The sequence below is a fragment of the Pseudophryne corroboree genome, chromosome 11 (assembly GCF_028390025.1).
Source record: "Pseudophryne corroboree isolate aPseCor3 chromosome 11, aPseCor3.hap2, whole genome shotgun sequence".
NCBI lineage: Eukaryota > Metazoa > Chordata > Amphibia > Anura > Myobatrachidae > Pseudophryne > Pseudophryne corroboree.
Window position 1 is genome coordinate 14823510 of NC_086454.1, and position 13829 is coordinate 14837338.

At 50.2% G+C, this 13829-nt stretch overlaps 1 protein-coding gene across 1 annotated transcript in view; it reads left to right on the top strand.

The window, feature by feature from the left end:
* Window positions 1–11198, top strand: part of COMMD9 (COMM domain containing 9) — a 29686-nt gene extending 18488 nt beyond the window's left edge. Inside the window, exons 2-6 of the mRNA XM_063946289.1 lie at window positions 4921–5046; window positions 5658–5797; window positions 6489–6523; window positions 7388–7491; window positions 10684–11198. Coding sequence (XP_063802359.1) covers window positions 4921–5046; window positions 5658–5797; window positions 6489–6523; window positions 7388–7491; window positions 10684–10824 — 546 coding nt within the window. The 3' untranslated portion in view covers window positions 10825–11198. The remainder of the gene's footprint in view (window positions 1–4920; window positions 5047–5657; window positions 5798–6488; window positions 6524–7387; window positions 7492–10683) is intronic.
* Window positions 11199–13829: the final 2631 nt, after the last annotated feature.

The following is a 13829-nucleotide window of genomic DNA, read 5'->3' on the forward strand; positions in this document are numbered from 1 at the left end:
GTCAGACTCCCTGTCGGAAAACATTGATACCATGGATAGGGACAATATTTTGCTTACGATTGACCATATAAAAGACGCGGTCTTATACATGCGTGATGCACAGAGGGATATTTGCCGGCTGGCATCAAAAATAAGCGCTATGTCCATTGCCGCCAGACGGGGGTTATGGACTAGGCAATGGTCAGGTGATGCCGACTCCAAGCGGCACATGGAAGTTTTACCCTATAAAGGGGTGGAACTTTTTGGGGTAGGTCTTTCAGACCTCGTTTCCACAGCTACTGCTGGGAAATCGACTTTTTTGCCACAGGCTACCCCACAGCAAAAGAAAGCACCGTATTATCAGGTACAGTCCTTTCGGCCCCAGAAAAATAAGCGGGCTAGAGGCTCATCCTTTCTGCCGCGGGGCAGAGGAAGGGGGAAAAAGCTGCAGCACACAGCTAGTTCCCAGGAGCAGAAGTCCTCCCCTGCGTCCGGTAAGTCCACAGCATGACGCTGGGGCTGCTCAGGCGGAATCGGGAACGGTGGGGGCACGTCTCAGGTTTTTCAGCGCACAGTGGGCTCTCTCACAAGTGGATCCCTGGGTCCTTCAAGTAGTATCTCAGGGGTACAGGCTTGAATTCGAGACGTCTCCCCCCCGCCGTTTCCTAAAATCTGCCTTGCCGGCAACTCCCTCTGCCAGGGAGGCAGTGTTGGTGGCTATTCAAAAACTGTATTCACAGAAAGTGATCGTCAAGGTACCCCTCCTTCAGCAAGGAAAGGGTTACTACTCCACAATGTTTGTGGTACCGAAACCGGACGGTTCGGTGAGACCCATCTTAAATTTAAAAACCTTGAACACTTATATCAAAAGGTTCAAGTTCAAGATGGAATCGCTCAGGGCGGTTATTGCGAGCCTGGAGGAGGGGGATTACATGGTATCCCTGGACATCAAGGATGCGTACCTGCATGTCCCCATTTACCCTCCGCACCAGGAGTACCTCAGATTTGTGGTACAGGACTGTCACTATCAGTTCCAGACGCTGCCGTTCGGGTTATCCACGGCACCGAGGGTCTTTACCAAGGTAATGGCCGAAATGATGATACTCCTTCGCAAGAAGGGAGTTTTAATTATCCCGTACTTGGACGATCTCCTGATAAAGGCGAGGTCCAAAGAACAGTTGATAGTGGGGGTGGCACTTTCTCAGGAAGTGCTACAACAGCACGGCTGGATTCTAAACATTCCAAAGTCACAGCTGGTCCCGTTGACAAGTCTTCTGTTCCTGGGAATGATTCTGGACACAGACCAGAAAAGAGTGTTTCTTCCACTGGAAAAAGCCGAGGAATTGTCATCTCTGGTCAGAGACATCCTAAAACCAGGAAAAGTGTCGGTACATCAATGCACACGAGTCCTGGGAAAAATGGTAGCTTCGTACGAAGCAATTCCATTCGGAAGGTTCCATGCAAGGACGTTCCAGTGGGACCTGTTGGACAAATGGTCCGGGTCCCATCTCCAGATGCAACAGCGGATAACCCTATCGGCCAGAACCAGGGTGTCGCTGCTGTGGTGGCTGCAGAGGGCTCATCTACTAGAGGGCCGCAGATTCGGAATACAGGACTGGGTCCTGGTGACCACGGATGCCAGCCTTCGGGGCTGGGGGGCAGTCACAAAGGGAAGAAATTTCCAAGGACTGTGGTCAAATCAGGAGATTTCTCTTCACATAAATATCCTGGAGCTAAGGGCCATTTACAATGCCCTAAGCCAGGCAAGACCCCTGCTTCAAAACCAGCCGGTACTGATCCAGTCAGACAACATCACGGCGGTCGCCCATGTAAACAGACAGGGCGGCACGAGAAGCAGGATGGCGATGGCAGAAGCCACAAGGATTCTCAGATGGGCAGAGAATCATGTGTTAGCACTGACGGCAGTGTTCATTCCGGGAGTGGACAACTGGGAAGCAGACTTCCTCAGCAGGCACGACCTCCACCCGGGAGAATGGGGACTTCATCCAGAAGTCTTCCAAATGCTGGTCAACCGGTGGGAAAAACCACAGGTAGACATGATGGCGTCCCGCCTCAACAAGAAGTTGAAAAGATATTGCGCCTGGTCAAGAGACCCTCAGGCGATAGCGGTGGACGCTCTAGTGACACCATGGGTGTACCAGTCGGTTTATGTGTTTCCTCCTCTACCTCTCATACCCAAGGTACTGAGAATAATAAGAAGGCGAGGAGTGAAAACCATACTCGTGGTTCCGGATTGGCCAAGAAGAGCTTGGTACCCGGAACTTCAAGAGATGCTTACAGAGGACCCTTGGCCTCTGCCGCTCAGACAAGACCTGCTGCAGCAGGGACCCTGTCTGTTCCAAGACTTACCGCGGCTGCGTTTGACGGCATGGCGGTTGAACACCGGATCCTGAAGGAAAGGGTATTCCGGAGGAAGTCATCCCTACCCTGATCAAAGCCAGGAAGGATGTCACCGCAAGACATTATCACCGCATTTGGCGAAAATATGTTGCTTGGTGTGAGGCCATGAAGGCCCTGACGGAGGAATTTCAACTGGGTCGATTCCTGCACTTCCTGCAAGCAGGGGTGACGTTGGGCCTCAAATTGGGGTCCATAAAGGTCCAGATTTCGGCTCTGTCGATTTTCTTCCAAAAAGAACTGGCTTCACTACCCGAAGTTCAGACTTTTGTCAAAGGAGTACTGCATATTCAGCCTCCTTTTGTGCCCCCAGTGGCACCTTGGGATCTCAATGTGGTTTTGGCATTCCTGAAATCACATTGGTTCGAACCACTTAAGACTGTGGATTTAAAATATCTCACGTGGAAAGTGGTCATGCTGTTGGCCTTGGCGTCGGCCAGGCGGGTTTTCAGAATTGGCGGCTTTGTCTTGTAAAAGCCCTTATCTGATTTTCCATATGGATAGGGCAGAATTGAGGACTCGTCCTCAGTTTCTCCCAAAGGTGGTCTCAGCTTTTTACTTGAACCAACCTATTGTGGTGCCTGCGGCTACTAGGGACTTGGAGGATTCCAAGTTGCTGGACGTAGTCAGGGCCCTAAAAATTTATATTTCCAGGACGGCTGGAGTCAGAAAGACTGACTCGCTGTTTATCCTGTATGCACCCGCTAAGCTGGGTGCTCCTGCTTCTAAGCAGTCTATTGCGCGCTGGATTTGTAGCACTATTCAGCTGGCGCATTCTGCGGTAGGCTTACCGCAGCCTAAATCTGTAAAAGCCCATTCCACACGGAAGGTGGGCTCATCTTGGGCGGCTGCCCGAGGGGTCTCAGCTTTACAACTTTGCCGAGCAGCTACTTGGTCGGGGGCAAACACGTTTGCAAAATTCTACAAATTTGATACCCTGGCTGAGGAGGACCTGGAGTTCTCTCATTCGGTGCTGCAGAGTCATCCGCACTCTCCCGCCCGTTTGGGAGCTTTGGTATAATCCCCATGGTCCTTACGGAGTCCCCAGCATCCACTAGGACGTCAGAGAAAATAAGAATTTACTCACCGGTAATTCTATTTCTCGTAGTCCGTAGTGGATGCTGGGCGCCCATCCCAAGTGCGGATTGTCTGCAATACCTGTACATAGTTATTGTTACAAAAATTGGGTTTTGTTGTGAGCCATCTCTTCAGAGGCTCCATTTGTTATCATACTGTTAACCGGGGTTCCTATCACGTGTTATATGGTGTGATTGGTGTGGCTGGTATGAGTCTTACCCGGGATTCAAAAATCCTTCCTTATTGTGTCCGATCTTCCGGGCACAGTTCCTAACTGAGGCTTGGAGGAGGGTCATAGGGGGAGGAGCCAGTGCACACCAGATAGTCCTAAATCTTTCTTAGATGTGCCCAGTCTCCTGCGGAGCCGTCTATTCCCCATGGTCCTTACGGAGTCCCCAGCATCCACTACGGACTACGAGAAATAGAATTACCGGTGAGTAAATTCTTATTTTCACTTCCAACACTTCCCCATGATTTGTACAGTGATGCCTAAAGAAGACGACCCCCTTCTGGAGCCATACTACCTCTCTCCCATGTTTATTGTGCCCGTGGTCCATCCAGAAGTGCAGAACCCCCAGGCAGGCATGTCCACCTAGGTAAGGATTAGGAGAGAAGGGGACAAATGCTAGCTTGGCTGAGTTACTTATTGTCTCTCCTTCCTATTCTCTTCTGCCGGTCACCACTATATAACTTCTAGCACAGCGCAGAGTAAATCATCAGTAGGCCCCAGGAGCGGTCACTCTCTCCGCGCAGGTGATGGGAAGGTCGGTTGTGTGAGCTGGCTAGGTGGAAATCTGCGGCCTCCTTTGCCTCGGTGTCCGTTCCCCGTGGATTGTGCAGTTGCGCTGTAAATGCCGCCTTGTGTTTGTTATAGCCTGCAGTTGCTTATGAATACATTTTTGCCTGTTAATCTGGCGACACAAATTGTTCCATGAATATTTAACACGCAATCAATAGGGTTTGGAGTTCACTGCGGAACGATAGGTTTGACATTAAGTATTAAAATATCATTATAACCGACATGCTGGAGGACACACAATACATGCTGATATTTGTAGCTGTCCCATTACGCCGTCTGCGCCGCAATCTCATTTAAAGGAGACTTTCTGCCATCTCACTACTGACCTATATTGGTTTGCATATGCCTTTGTCTAACTTTTACTAAATGCATGTTTCAGACTTATGTTTCTGAATCCTTTCTGTGCTTTTCAGTCATGTCTGTATATGAGCAGGTAGTGTGTATTTGTGTTACTCATGGAGACAGCACACAGATTGAAATCCAGTGTAGATAGTGTGGTTTCATATCCCACAGCAACAATAGTAAATAACTGCCTGCTGATAGAATTGTATGACTGAAAAGCACAGACAGCAGTTGGACATTGAATCTGCATACGTTGTCTAGCCTATCACATCCACCCTGTGTAACTCTATCCCCCTATATTCAAGGCTTCATCAAAGGACGTGGTGCAAAAACTTTGTAAAGACGCCTTTCCGAGATCAGCCATTGACTCAGTACAGCTGATTGACAGTGTGTCGTCCAACCTTTCCGTCACTCCGGAGGAAGCCGCTCAGGTGAGAGGCAATCCATGTTCCCGGATATATAGATTGGGCTAGCACAAGCTTGTACATCATGTATTACCTACCTGTTTCACTCTGGTATTTCTTTCTGTGCCATCTAGCCATGTATTTATATGATTAGGCATATCTATGTATATTTTCCTTGCCCTGGGGTAATTACAACACGTCAGCCTGCTACATCTGGCACTTCTCCTCCAGTCCATGTGCAACTGTATCACAACCAATGCACCCTGATGATACTAAAACATGGCTGAAAGGCACCGAGAGTAAATCGGGTGAGGAAAAAATATCAAGCAATTCGCAGGGGTCTTGTGCAAGCATTAAACTTAATTCATCTGAAGATGGCCATTCCCATCTGGTGATTAGAAGTAAGGGAGTGGGGGAAAAAATTATCTGGCTTTAGACAGTTCCCGGTATGTGAGTGTGAGATGCTCTGCTAAGTGTTTTTGCTGAGGATCCGCCGTAACAGAGCAATGGTCTGCAGATCTCTAGAAATCATGGTAACAATCTATTAAAATCTTGTCTGTCAGTCTTTGCGTTACATTGGATGAAATTCTCTAATATAGACCAATGTTTTCAGCTGTCTAAACTTTCCTCCCGCGTAGGTGGTACACGGTCTACACGCACTGACCCGCCATGTGGTGTACAGAGGCCTCATGACCGCAGAGCAAATCCTCTCCGTCTTCCCAGAGGGCTTCCATCAGAACCTGAAAAATCTCCTGACCAAAATAATCCTGGAGAATGTGTGAGTGGTGGTGGGGGAGGGGCAGTCATGTGCTCAGTTGCTCGCCGCTTAGGAATCATGGGAGTTGTAGTTTCGTTACAGGTTCCACTTACCATCATACTACTACTCCCATGATTCTCCGGTCGCCAGTGGCTTAATAGAGCCCATTGGAATATTACGGTGATCATAAATATGGTCTAGTAAGTCATTATTATATGTATTTCTAAGCATACTAACAGTCACATCCAGTACATAAGCCTTGAAGAGCGTCCGCGGCCTGTACGTAGTGGAGGCTGCCGCTTTGAGGGCTACATAAATATTCACAGCAATGCGGCCTGTCTAGTCAACAGGAACTGTTTGACACCCTTCGTGCCTCATGCCTCAATGAGAGCACTAGCTCCTAGGGAAGTAATCGGATTAATTCAGTAGACAATGATGTTTCTGACTGGAAAATGTTAAGACATTTGGCTCCACCCTTGGCAACCAAAGCCACGCGGGCTCTACCCATGTTGCACCCCATTTCATGTCCAAATGCTGGAAATAGGACGTAGGCCTCTGGTGTCTCATATATTGGTTCTACCCACAAAATGGCTGCCCCCACAGTGTATTGGAGATTAGTACTCCGGGGATCGTACACTGCGGTGGTCTGAACCTGTTATGAGGAGGTTACGTGTCTCCTGAAATGTTTTTTGTTTTTTTTCTGTCCCATTAGATCCACGTGGAGAAGTGACGCCCAGAACTCCAGCAGTAAGTGCGCTCTCATCTGTGTCCTTGGCTGCCTCTAGTGGCCGCCATCAGCAGTATCACCTTTCTCGCTCGGTTACACCAGAACGACGTACTCCTTATGCCGTAACTGGGGCGACCAGCTGATATTTGTAGCTAATCTCATGGCGTGTATGCAGCACCCAGGGCGGATTATTGTGTCGAAACCAGTCGGATCGGAGGATTGGATCTGACCTGCTGTATGGCGTCTGTGGGAGCCGATGAGCCGATATAATGCGCATTTTGCAGTTTGTGTGCATTGCCGATCCTCTGACATTTCTGCCCATAATGCGCGTAAAAACATCATATGTGTGACGAGCTTTAGTAACCTGATCGGAACGGTAAATCACTACAGATCTGAGGCTCCTCCCATTGCTGAGAAATGATGAAGCTAGCTGGTGCATGAGTAAAATTGTTCAGGCGTGTAACTAGCATTACAACCTTTCTCTAGACTCCTCCGTGAAGGAAACCCTGTTACTTGCCCCGGTAACACTGCGGTGACCCCCACGGGGGTTTCTATGACTAGCCAGGTAGGCACTTTTTTTTTTTTTTTTTTAAAGTTTAAAACTCCCCCATTTTATAGATGGCGTTACGAATAATCCGGCTACTCTATCGGGTTGCATCACAGCGGCGAGGAATGGGGAGGCGGAGTGAGAAATACGGCAGAGATAACATTTGTAGTACCGCAGTGTAGCAGCATTTGTCCTGCCATTAAACAGGCAACATGTAGACTTTTTTTTTGTGTAAAATTTCATCCGCATATGTAACGGTCATGAGACTGGCGCGAGTTATGATCATTATATGGATGGAGCGTTAGGCCTTTGCACTGAATTCTGTCTCCCCCCTTAGTCTCCTTACCACGCCTGGTAGATCTGGACTGGAGAGTGGACATCAAGACCTCGTCAGACTCTGTCACTAGCATGGCGGTGCCCACGTGCCTGCTGCAGATGAGAGTGAGTATATACAATGTCCGGTGGGTTAGCAGGGTAAGCTTGTATACAGACATCACATATCTTTCTGTGTTCTATTCGGCTGTTTTTTCTGCTATGTATCTCCTATATATTAGCCCTGTGACTCTGTGCCTGCATTTCAAACGCTGGGTGGAGTCACGGCGGTGGGCGGAGTCACAGAGCCCGCCCACCACATGTGTAGCAAGTCTCTCTGTATCCCCTCCTCCCTACGCCTCTGTATCCCCACCCTACCGCCCTGCTTCTCTCTATCCCCTCCCTACCGCTTCACGTCTCTCTATCCCCTCCCTACCGCCCCACGTCTCTCTATCCCCTCCCTACCGCCCCACGTCTCTCTATCCCCTCCCTACCACCCCGCGTCTTTCTGTGTCCCCTCCCTACCGCCCCACGTCTCTGTATCCCCTCCTCCCTACGCCTCTGTATCCCCACCCTACCGCCCCGCTTCTCTCTATCCCCTCGCTACCGACCCGCGTCTCTGTATCCCCTCCCTACCGCCCTGCCTCTCTGTATCCCCTCTCTACCGCCCTGTGCCGCTGTATCCCCTCCCTACCACCCTACGTCTCTCTATCCCCTCCCTACCGCCCGCGTCTCTGCGTCCCCTCCCTACTGCCCCACGTCTCTGTATCCCCTCCTCCCTATGCCTCTATCCCCACCCTACCGCCCGCTTCTCTCTATCCCCTCCCTACCGACCCGCGTCTCTCTATCCCCTCCCTACCGACCCGCGTCTCTCTATCCCCTCCCTACCGCCCTGCGTCTCTGCATCCCCTCCCTACCGACCCGCGTCTCTCTATCCCCTCCCTACCGACCCGCGTCTCTCTATCCCCTCCCTACCGCCCTGCGTCTCTGCATCCCCTCCCTACCGACCCGCGTCTCTCTATCCCCTCCCTACCGACCCGCGTCTCTCTATCCCTTCCCTACCGCCCTGCGTCTCTGCATCCCCTCCCTACTGACCCGCGTCTCTCTATCCCCTCCCTACCGCCCTGCATCTCTGTATCCCCTCCCTACCGACCCGCGTCTCTCTATCCCCTCCCTACCGCCCTGCATCTCTGTATCCCCTCCCTACCGACCCGCGTCTCTCTATCCCCTCCCTACCGCCCTGCATCTCTGTATCCCCTCCCTACCGCCCCGCCTCTCTAGCCCCTCCCTACCGCCCGCGTCTCTATCCCCTCCCTACCGCCCCGCGTCTCTATCCCCTCCCTACCGCCCCGCATCTCTCTATCCCCTCCCTACCGCCCCGCGTCTCTGCATCGCCTCCCTACCGCCCCGCGTCTCTCTATCCCCTCCCTACCGCCCCGCGTCTGTGTCCCCTCCCTACCCCCCTGTGTCCCATACAGGGTCCATACCACCGGCTCCTGGATAACTCCCTGACAAACCCTCACCAGGAGGACAGGAGCCATAACCCCCTGTGGTGCCCCCCGTAGCTACCGGTATATTGGTGATGCTTCGCTGTGCCGCCTCCTCCCTATCCCTCACACAGCACCTGAGGGGGGCGCGCATATAGCGCATGCAGAGGGGACTGGTGCACCTGCGGCCGCGTGGAGACATTGCGTGCGCAACATGTCCGCGTTGCTACACCTGAAGGATGGTACGGTGTAGAGAGGACACAGCTGCTCCTGCTCCGCATTGTACCAGCACTCCCCTCTGTGTCTAATGACACCATATACCTCTTCATGCGGGTATGTCTATATCACATACATCCTTATCCGTGTCCTATATATTGTTACACATAACATTACATAGTTATAGGTCCCGCACCCCCCCCCCCCCCACCTGCATCCACCCCCCCTCCACCCGCAGCATCTACATACTCCCCGCCCCCCCCCCCCCCGCACCCGCTACATTCTGTGCATCGTGCTCTGCAGGCACTGTTCACGCCGTCTTGCAATATTTAACCACTAACAAACCTAGGAATGCAGGTAATACTCCATATAATACAAATATTGAACCCCAGCAAGGCGTGCAGGAGTTAAGGGGGCGTAGCCCCTTTCGACGGTGTGAAGAGCGCCCGTAGGGCGCGATGAATCTCCTAGTTATATATGTTTATCGTACGGTTCCCTTGCGCTGCGGTTGAGGCTTATCTATCTCGGCAGAGTGACTGACAGCTTTGCTCTGCGGCAATGCACTGCCTGGATTGGCTTATTGGTAGGGCGTGAGCGCTCTCAGATTTCATGGACTAGCCTGTCAGGTTGCCATCCTGAAGGTGTGGGCGGGGCATCAGCTTTAAGCCTTTATATAAGAGCAGCTGTACTGTGTCACCGTAACGCACACCGCCATGATATAGGCGTACAAGTTCCAGTTTTGTTGCTTAGTGGTTCTCTGAGAATAACTAATGACGTACATGAATAATGCACTGAGGGGCTTGTCGCCCTGTTCCCTAGATGTGAGTCGCACAATGGGACTTGTGTAATAATAGGAATTATATAGCAATGCTGTACTGTAACCATTATCAGCTTTTAGCACACTAAACTCTTGGTAATGGCGCATTATTGCTCTTGGTACCGGGTACTTAAATAAGCAGTTTCATAATTGTGTGACGGAGATGGAGACGCTCATTGCAGAAATGCAGACGTAATGTCAGAACAGCCTTTACCGCTGACTCTCCTATTGTCACGCTCCTAAATGCAGATGATCTCACGCTCCCATAGTGGTGACCCCTAGACAACAATTTGCCGGACCGACAACCCCAGTATTATTGTAGTCTTCTGCCACCTGATACTTATTCCAGTGTCATCTGCTGATGTAACTATGTGTATTTACCCTGTACTTGTCCTATACTGTCATCAACTGTAAGTTGCTGTTTTCCTGTTTGATTATTTGTTTATGTATTCTGTAATTGGGCGCTGCGGAACCCTTGTGGCGCCATATAAATAAAGGATAATAAATAAATAAATAAATATTGTAGTGGATACGTCACAGAACTTTTCATAAGTTTGGCTGCGTAAAGAGGCGGCGTACATTGTGTGGGGTAACCCGGCACTCCCGTGCATGCAGCCTATCACCGCCATCACATAGCTCTCTGATTGGCTGCATTCTCGTGAATATTAATTCAGTCCATAACGTGGTTGCCCCCACTGTGTGGAACTGTAAGGGAGGGCAGGGCTTTAGGATAAAAGGGGCTTATTTGCTAAGGTAGAAGAGGAAATCCACTGACGTGACAACGTGTTGCTTGTTCCCCAGATCCAGGAGGATCCTGATCTGTGTAGACTGAACCCAACGATGTCCACCCTGAACATGGAACTTGGCAAAGAAACCTTGGACACTATGCTGGACGGACTGGGCCGGATCAGAGACCAGCTCTCTGCAGTTGCTAACAAGTAATCGTCGGTTAGTCCAAGTGCGCTCGGGGCGATGAGAGACCATAGATCACTGTCCTGAGTCACATGAAGGAGGTCTGACCAGCAGTATTTGGGAACCCGCTTGTACCTGTGGCTGGCACACAGTGGGGGCAGCCATGGTATCAGCTGAAGCAGTATTGATACTGTCACCAGGGTGTGCCTCGTGCCTCAGCGACACCATTTGTTCCTTTACTCTTTGTCTTGGACTTTGCAGCTTCATTCGTTTTGTACTATTTTGTTTCAATTGCAATATGGCAAAAACATTTCTGTAACGTCCGAACACTGACCTGTGTAATTAATGCATTGTTGTTTTTTGGAACATTTTTGCAAATATATTCAAAGCATTGTGCAAGAGAACGTGTCATTCTTCTGCTTATCCTGCAGGTGGTGCTGTTCACCTTTTTTGGCAAGCCGAGTTCCTGAAGCGCAGGTCCCCAGCTCTGAGGATGCATTGGTCGTGGCGGGCGCCTGCGAGGTCAGGCCGCTGCTTTTATGTAGCTGTAGAAAAATCCTCCCAGCTGTGAACTTTTCCTTCAACGCCTTTCATCCCGTCTCAAAAATTCTCTTTCTTCATAGCCCTCTGTGGGGCCACAGTTGGAGTGGACTTTGTTTTTCCCACATTTTCCTCTGACTGCTTAATCTCTCCCTTTACCCTTTGTGTAGTTATCAAAGTTTAAAAGCCCCCATCTGCTGGGCGCAATAGAACCACATACATTTAAGGTTAATCCCTTTAAGAAATTTGAATGTGGTGCTCTTAAGGGGGGTACTCATGGAGCGATATTCTAAGCAATCTCACTAGATTGCTTAGAATTTAAGCAGGATCGCTCCGTGTGTACACCTTACAGCGATAGCGATGCGCAGCCCCACGCATCGCTATCGCTGGTGCTAGATTGGCCTGCCGTGCAAGCCAATCTAGCTGGTCGCTCATTTCACCCGCTGGGTGAAATGAGCGGCCGCCCCGTCTCCCCCCGCACGCTCAGAACAGATCACGCTGTGCTGAGCGGCGGGAGAGATGTGTGCTGAGCGGTTCGCACATCGGCCCGTCTATATGGGCCTTTAAGCGGTGTACACACGGAGAGATCAGTGCTTAATTTCTAAGCGTTCTGACCAGATTGCTTAGAAATGAAGCACGGATCTCTCCGTGTGTAGGCCCCGTACCGATAGCGATGCGCAGCCCCATGCGTCGCTATTGCCAGTGCATGCAGGCCAAGTCTAGTTAGATCGCCCATTTCACCGCTGGGTAAAATAAGCCTCCCCCGTCCCCCCACCCCTCGCGCAGCACACATCTTGCTGTGTGCTGAGCGTTCTGCGCTACATCACGCAGCGCACATCTCTGGGAGAAATCTCCCGGTGTGTACGGCCCTTTAAGTCTGTGCTTGAGATGCATGATAATCAAAAGAGATCTTATAATTGTTGTGTTTGTCAGGAACCTCCAATGCCATCGGAATTACCGCAGTAGAACTCCAAACTTCAAAGCCGTTCTATTAATAGTTGTCTGGTTTTCTTATTGTTTTTTTCCCCCTCTTCCTCTGATTTGGATTTCAGTGTTAAAAATGCAAATCTTGCTCTCTGGAAAAATTAGGAGCTTTGTAGTCTGTGGCAGCGGATTATTGCGAGTGGTTGCTGGTTTATAAAGGTGTCGCAAACACCGTGGAATGCGCCCGGAGGAGGGTGGGGGAGGGGGGGGGGGGTGGAAGAATGGCTTTCTGCTGCAGAATCCGTCCAGGCTTGTTGGTGGATAGGGTTTCCCGTCCTGAGGGGTTGGAGAGGTGTCAGCTGCTCACATATTCTCCCCTTTATCCCTGTCTGTGTTTTCCGTGCGGGTATTTCAGAGGCGCAGCTGGCGTCTGAGACCTGCCCGCATCTTGGTTTTAGAACAGGAATTTTCTGAACAATGCTGGGAAGATAGGACTGTAACCCTTCCCTGACACTCCGGCAATGAGCAGTGGTCGGCTGTATTTACTATGGAAAGGCCGGGCGGTGCTCTCAGACTGAACGGCTGCTCATAAAAGTGTACAAATATAAAACAAAACAAGGTGCTGAAATATGATGCAGAACTTCAGACCCTCCTCGCAATCCCCCCAAATACCGACATTTACGTTAGTTCGTGTTGTGTGTGATTAAGTTTGTAAAATCCGCCGGTTGAGTCACATTATTATGACCTCCTCCTACATGTGATGTCGGCAGCGCGTAGCCCATGCAGTACGTGTCGTGCGCTGACTTGGTGGGCGTATAAGGTGTGCGACAGGCCATCTGCACCCATATCACTCGTTGCTGTTATGGGTAAAAGGGGCAATTTATCTGAGTTGCAAAAAGAGCTGATTATCGGCTTTTGGGCCAATGGCGGCAGTATTACTGACACAGCGCAGTTTGTGAACTGTTCGCGTGCTGCTGCGGTGAAGGTCTATCGTGACTGGACAAATGGCACCATTGCGGATAACCAACGTAAATGTTGGCTATGAAGGTGGCGTGAGGGGCGACTGACACAGTATAGCGGAGCAGCTCACCGTTATAATGAACCTGGGGGCTACCAGATGTGTATCTAACATGACAGATCCGCCCGTCTCGCTGCTGTCCGCGCTGCGCACGGCGGTTACTCTGCTATCAGCTGGTGGTTATAATAATGTGATTCCACCGTGTATAAATGCATGAATAGTACAAGCAAAGTATTGTAAGTAAATACTGACATTGAATGCAATCAACATAACGAGGACTGATGCTTGTTATTGTCACATAATACTAATGAGCTACATCACGGCGCCGGTAATTTCATGCTGCAAGTGAGAACTGCGTTTTATACAACATGTGTTTGGTTTTTTATAAGGAATAAGGAATACTCAGATATTGTTACCCCAGGGGACACACAGGTTGAGTATCCCATATCCAAATATTCCGAAATACGGACTTTTTTGAGTGAGAGTGACATAGTGAAACCTTTGTTTTCTGTGGCTCAATGTACTCAAACTTTGTTTAAAACACAAAATTATT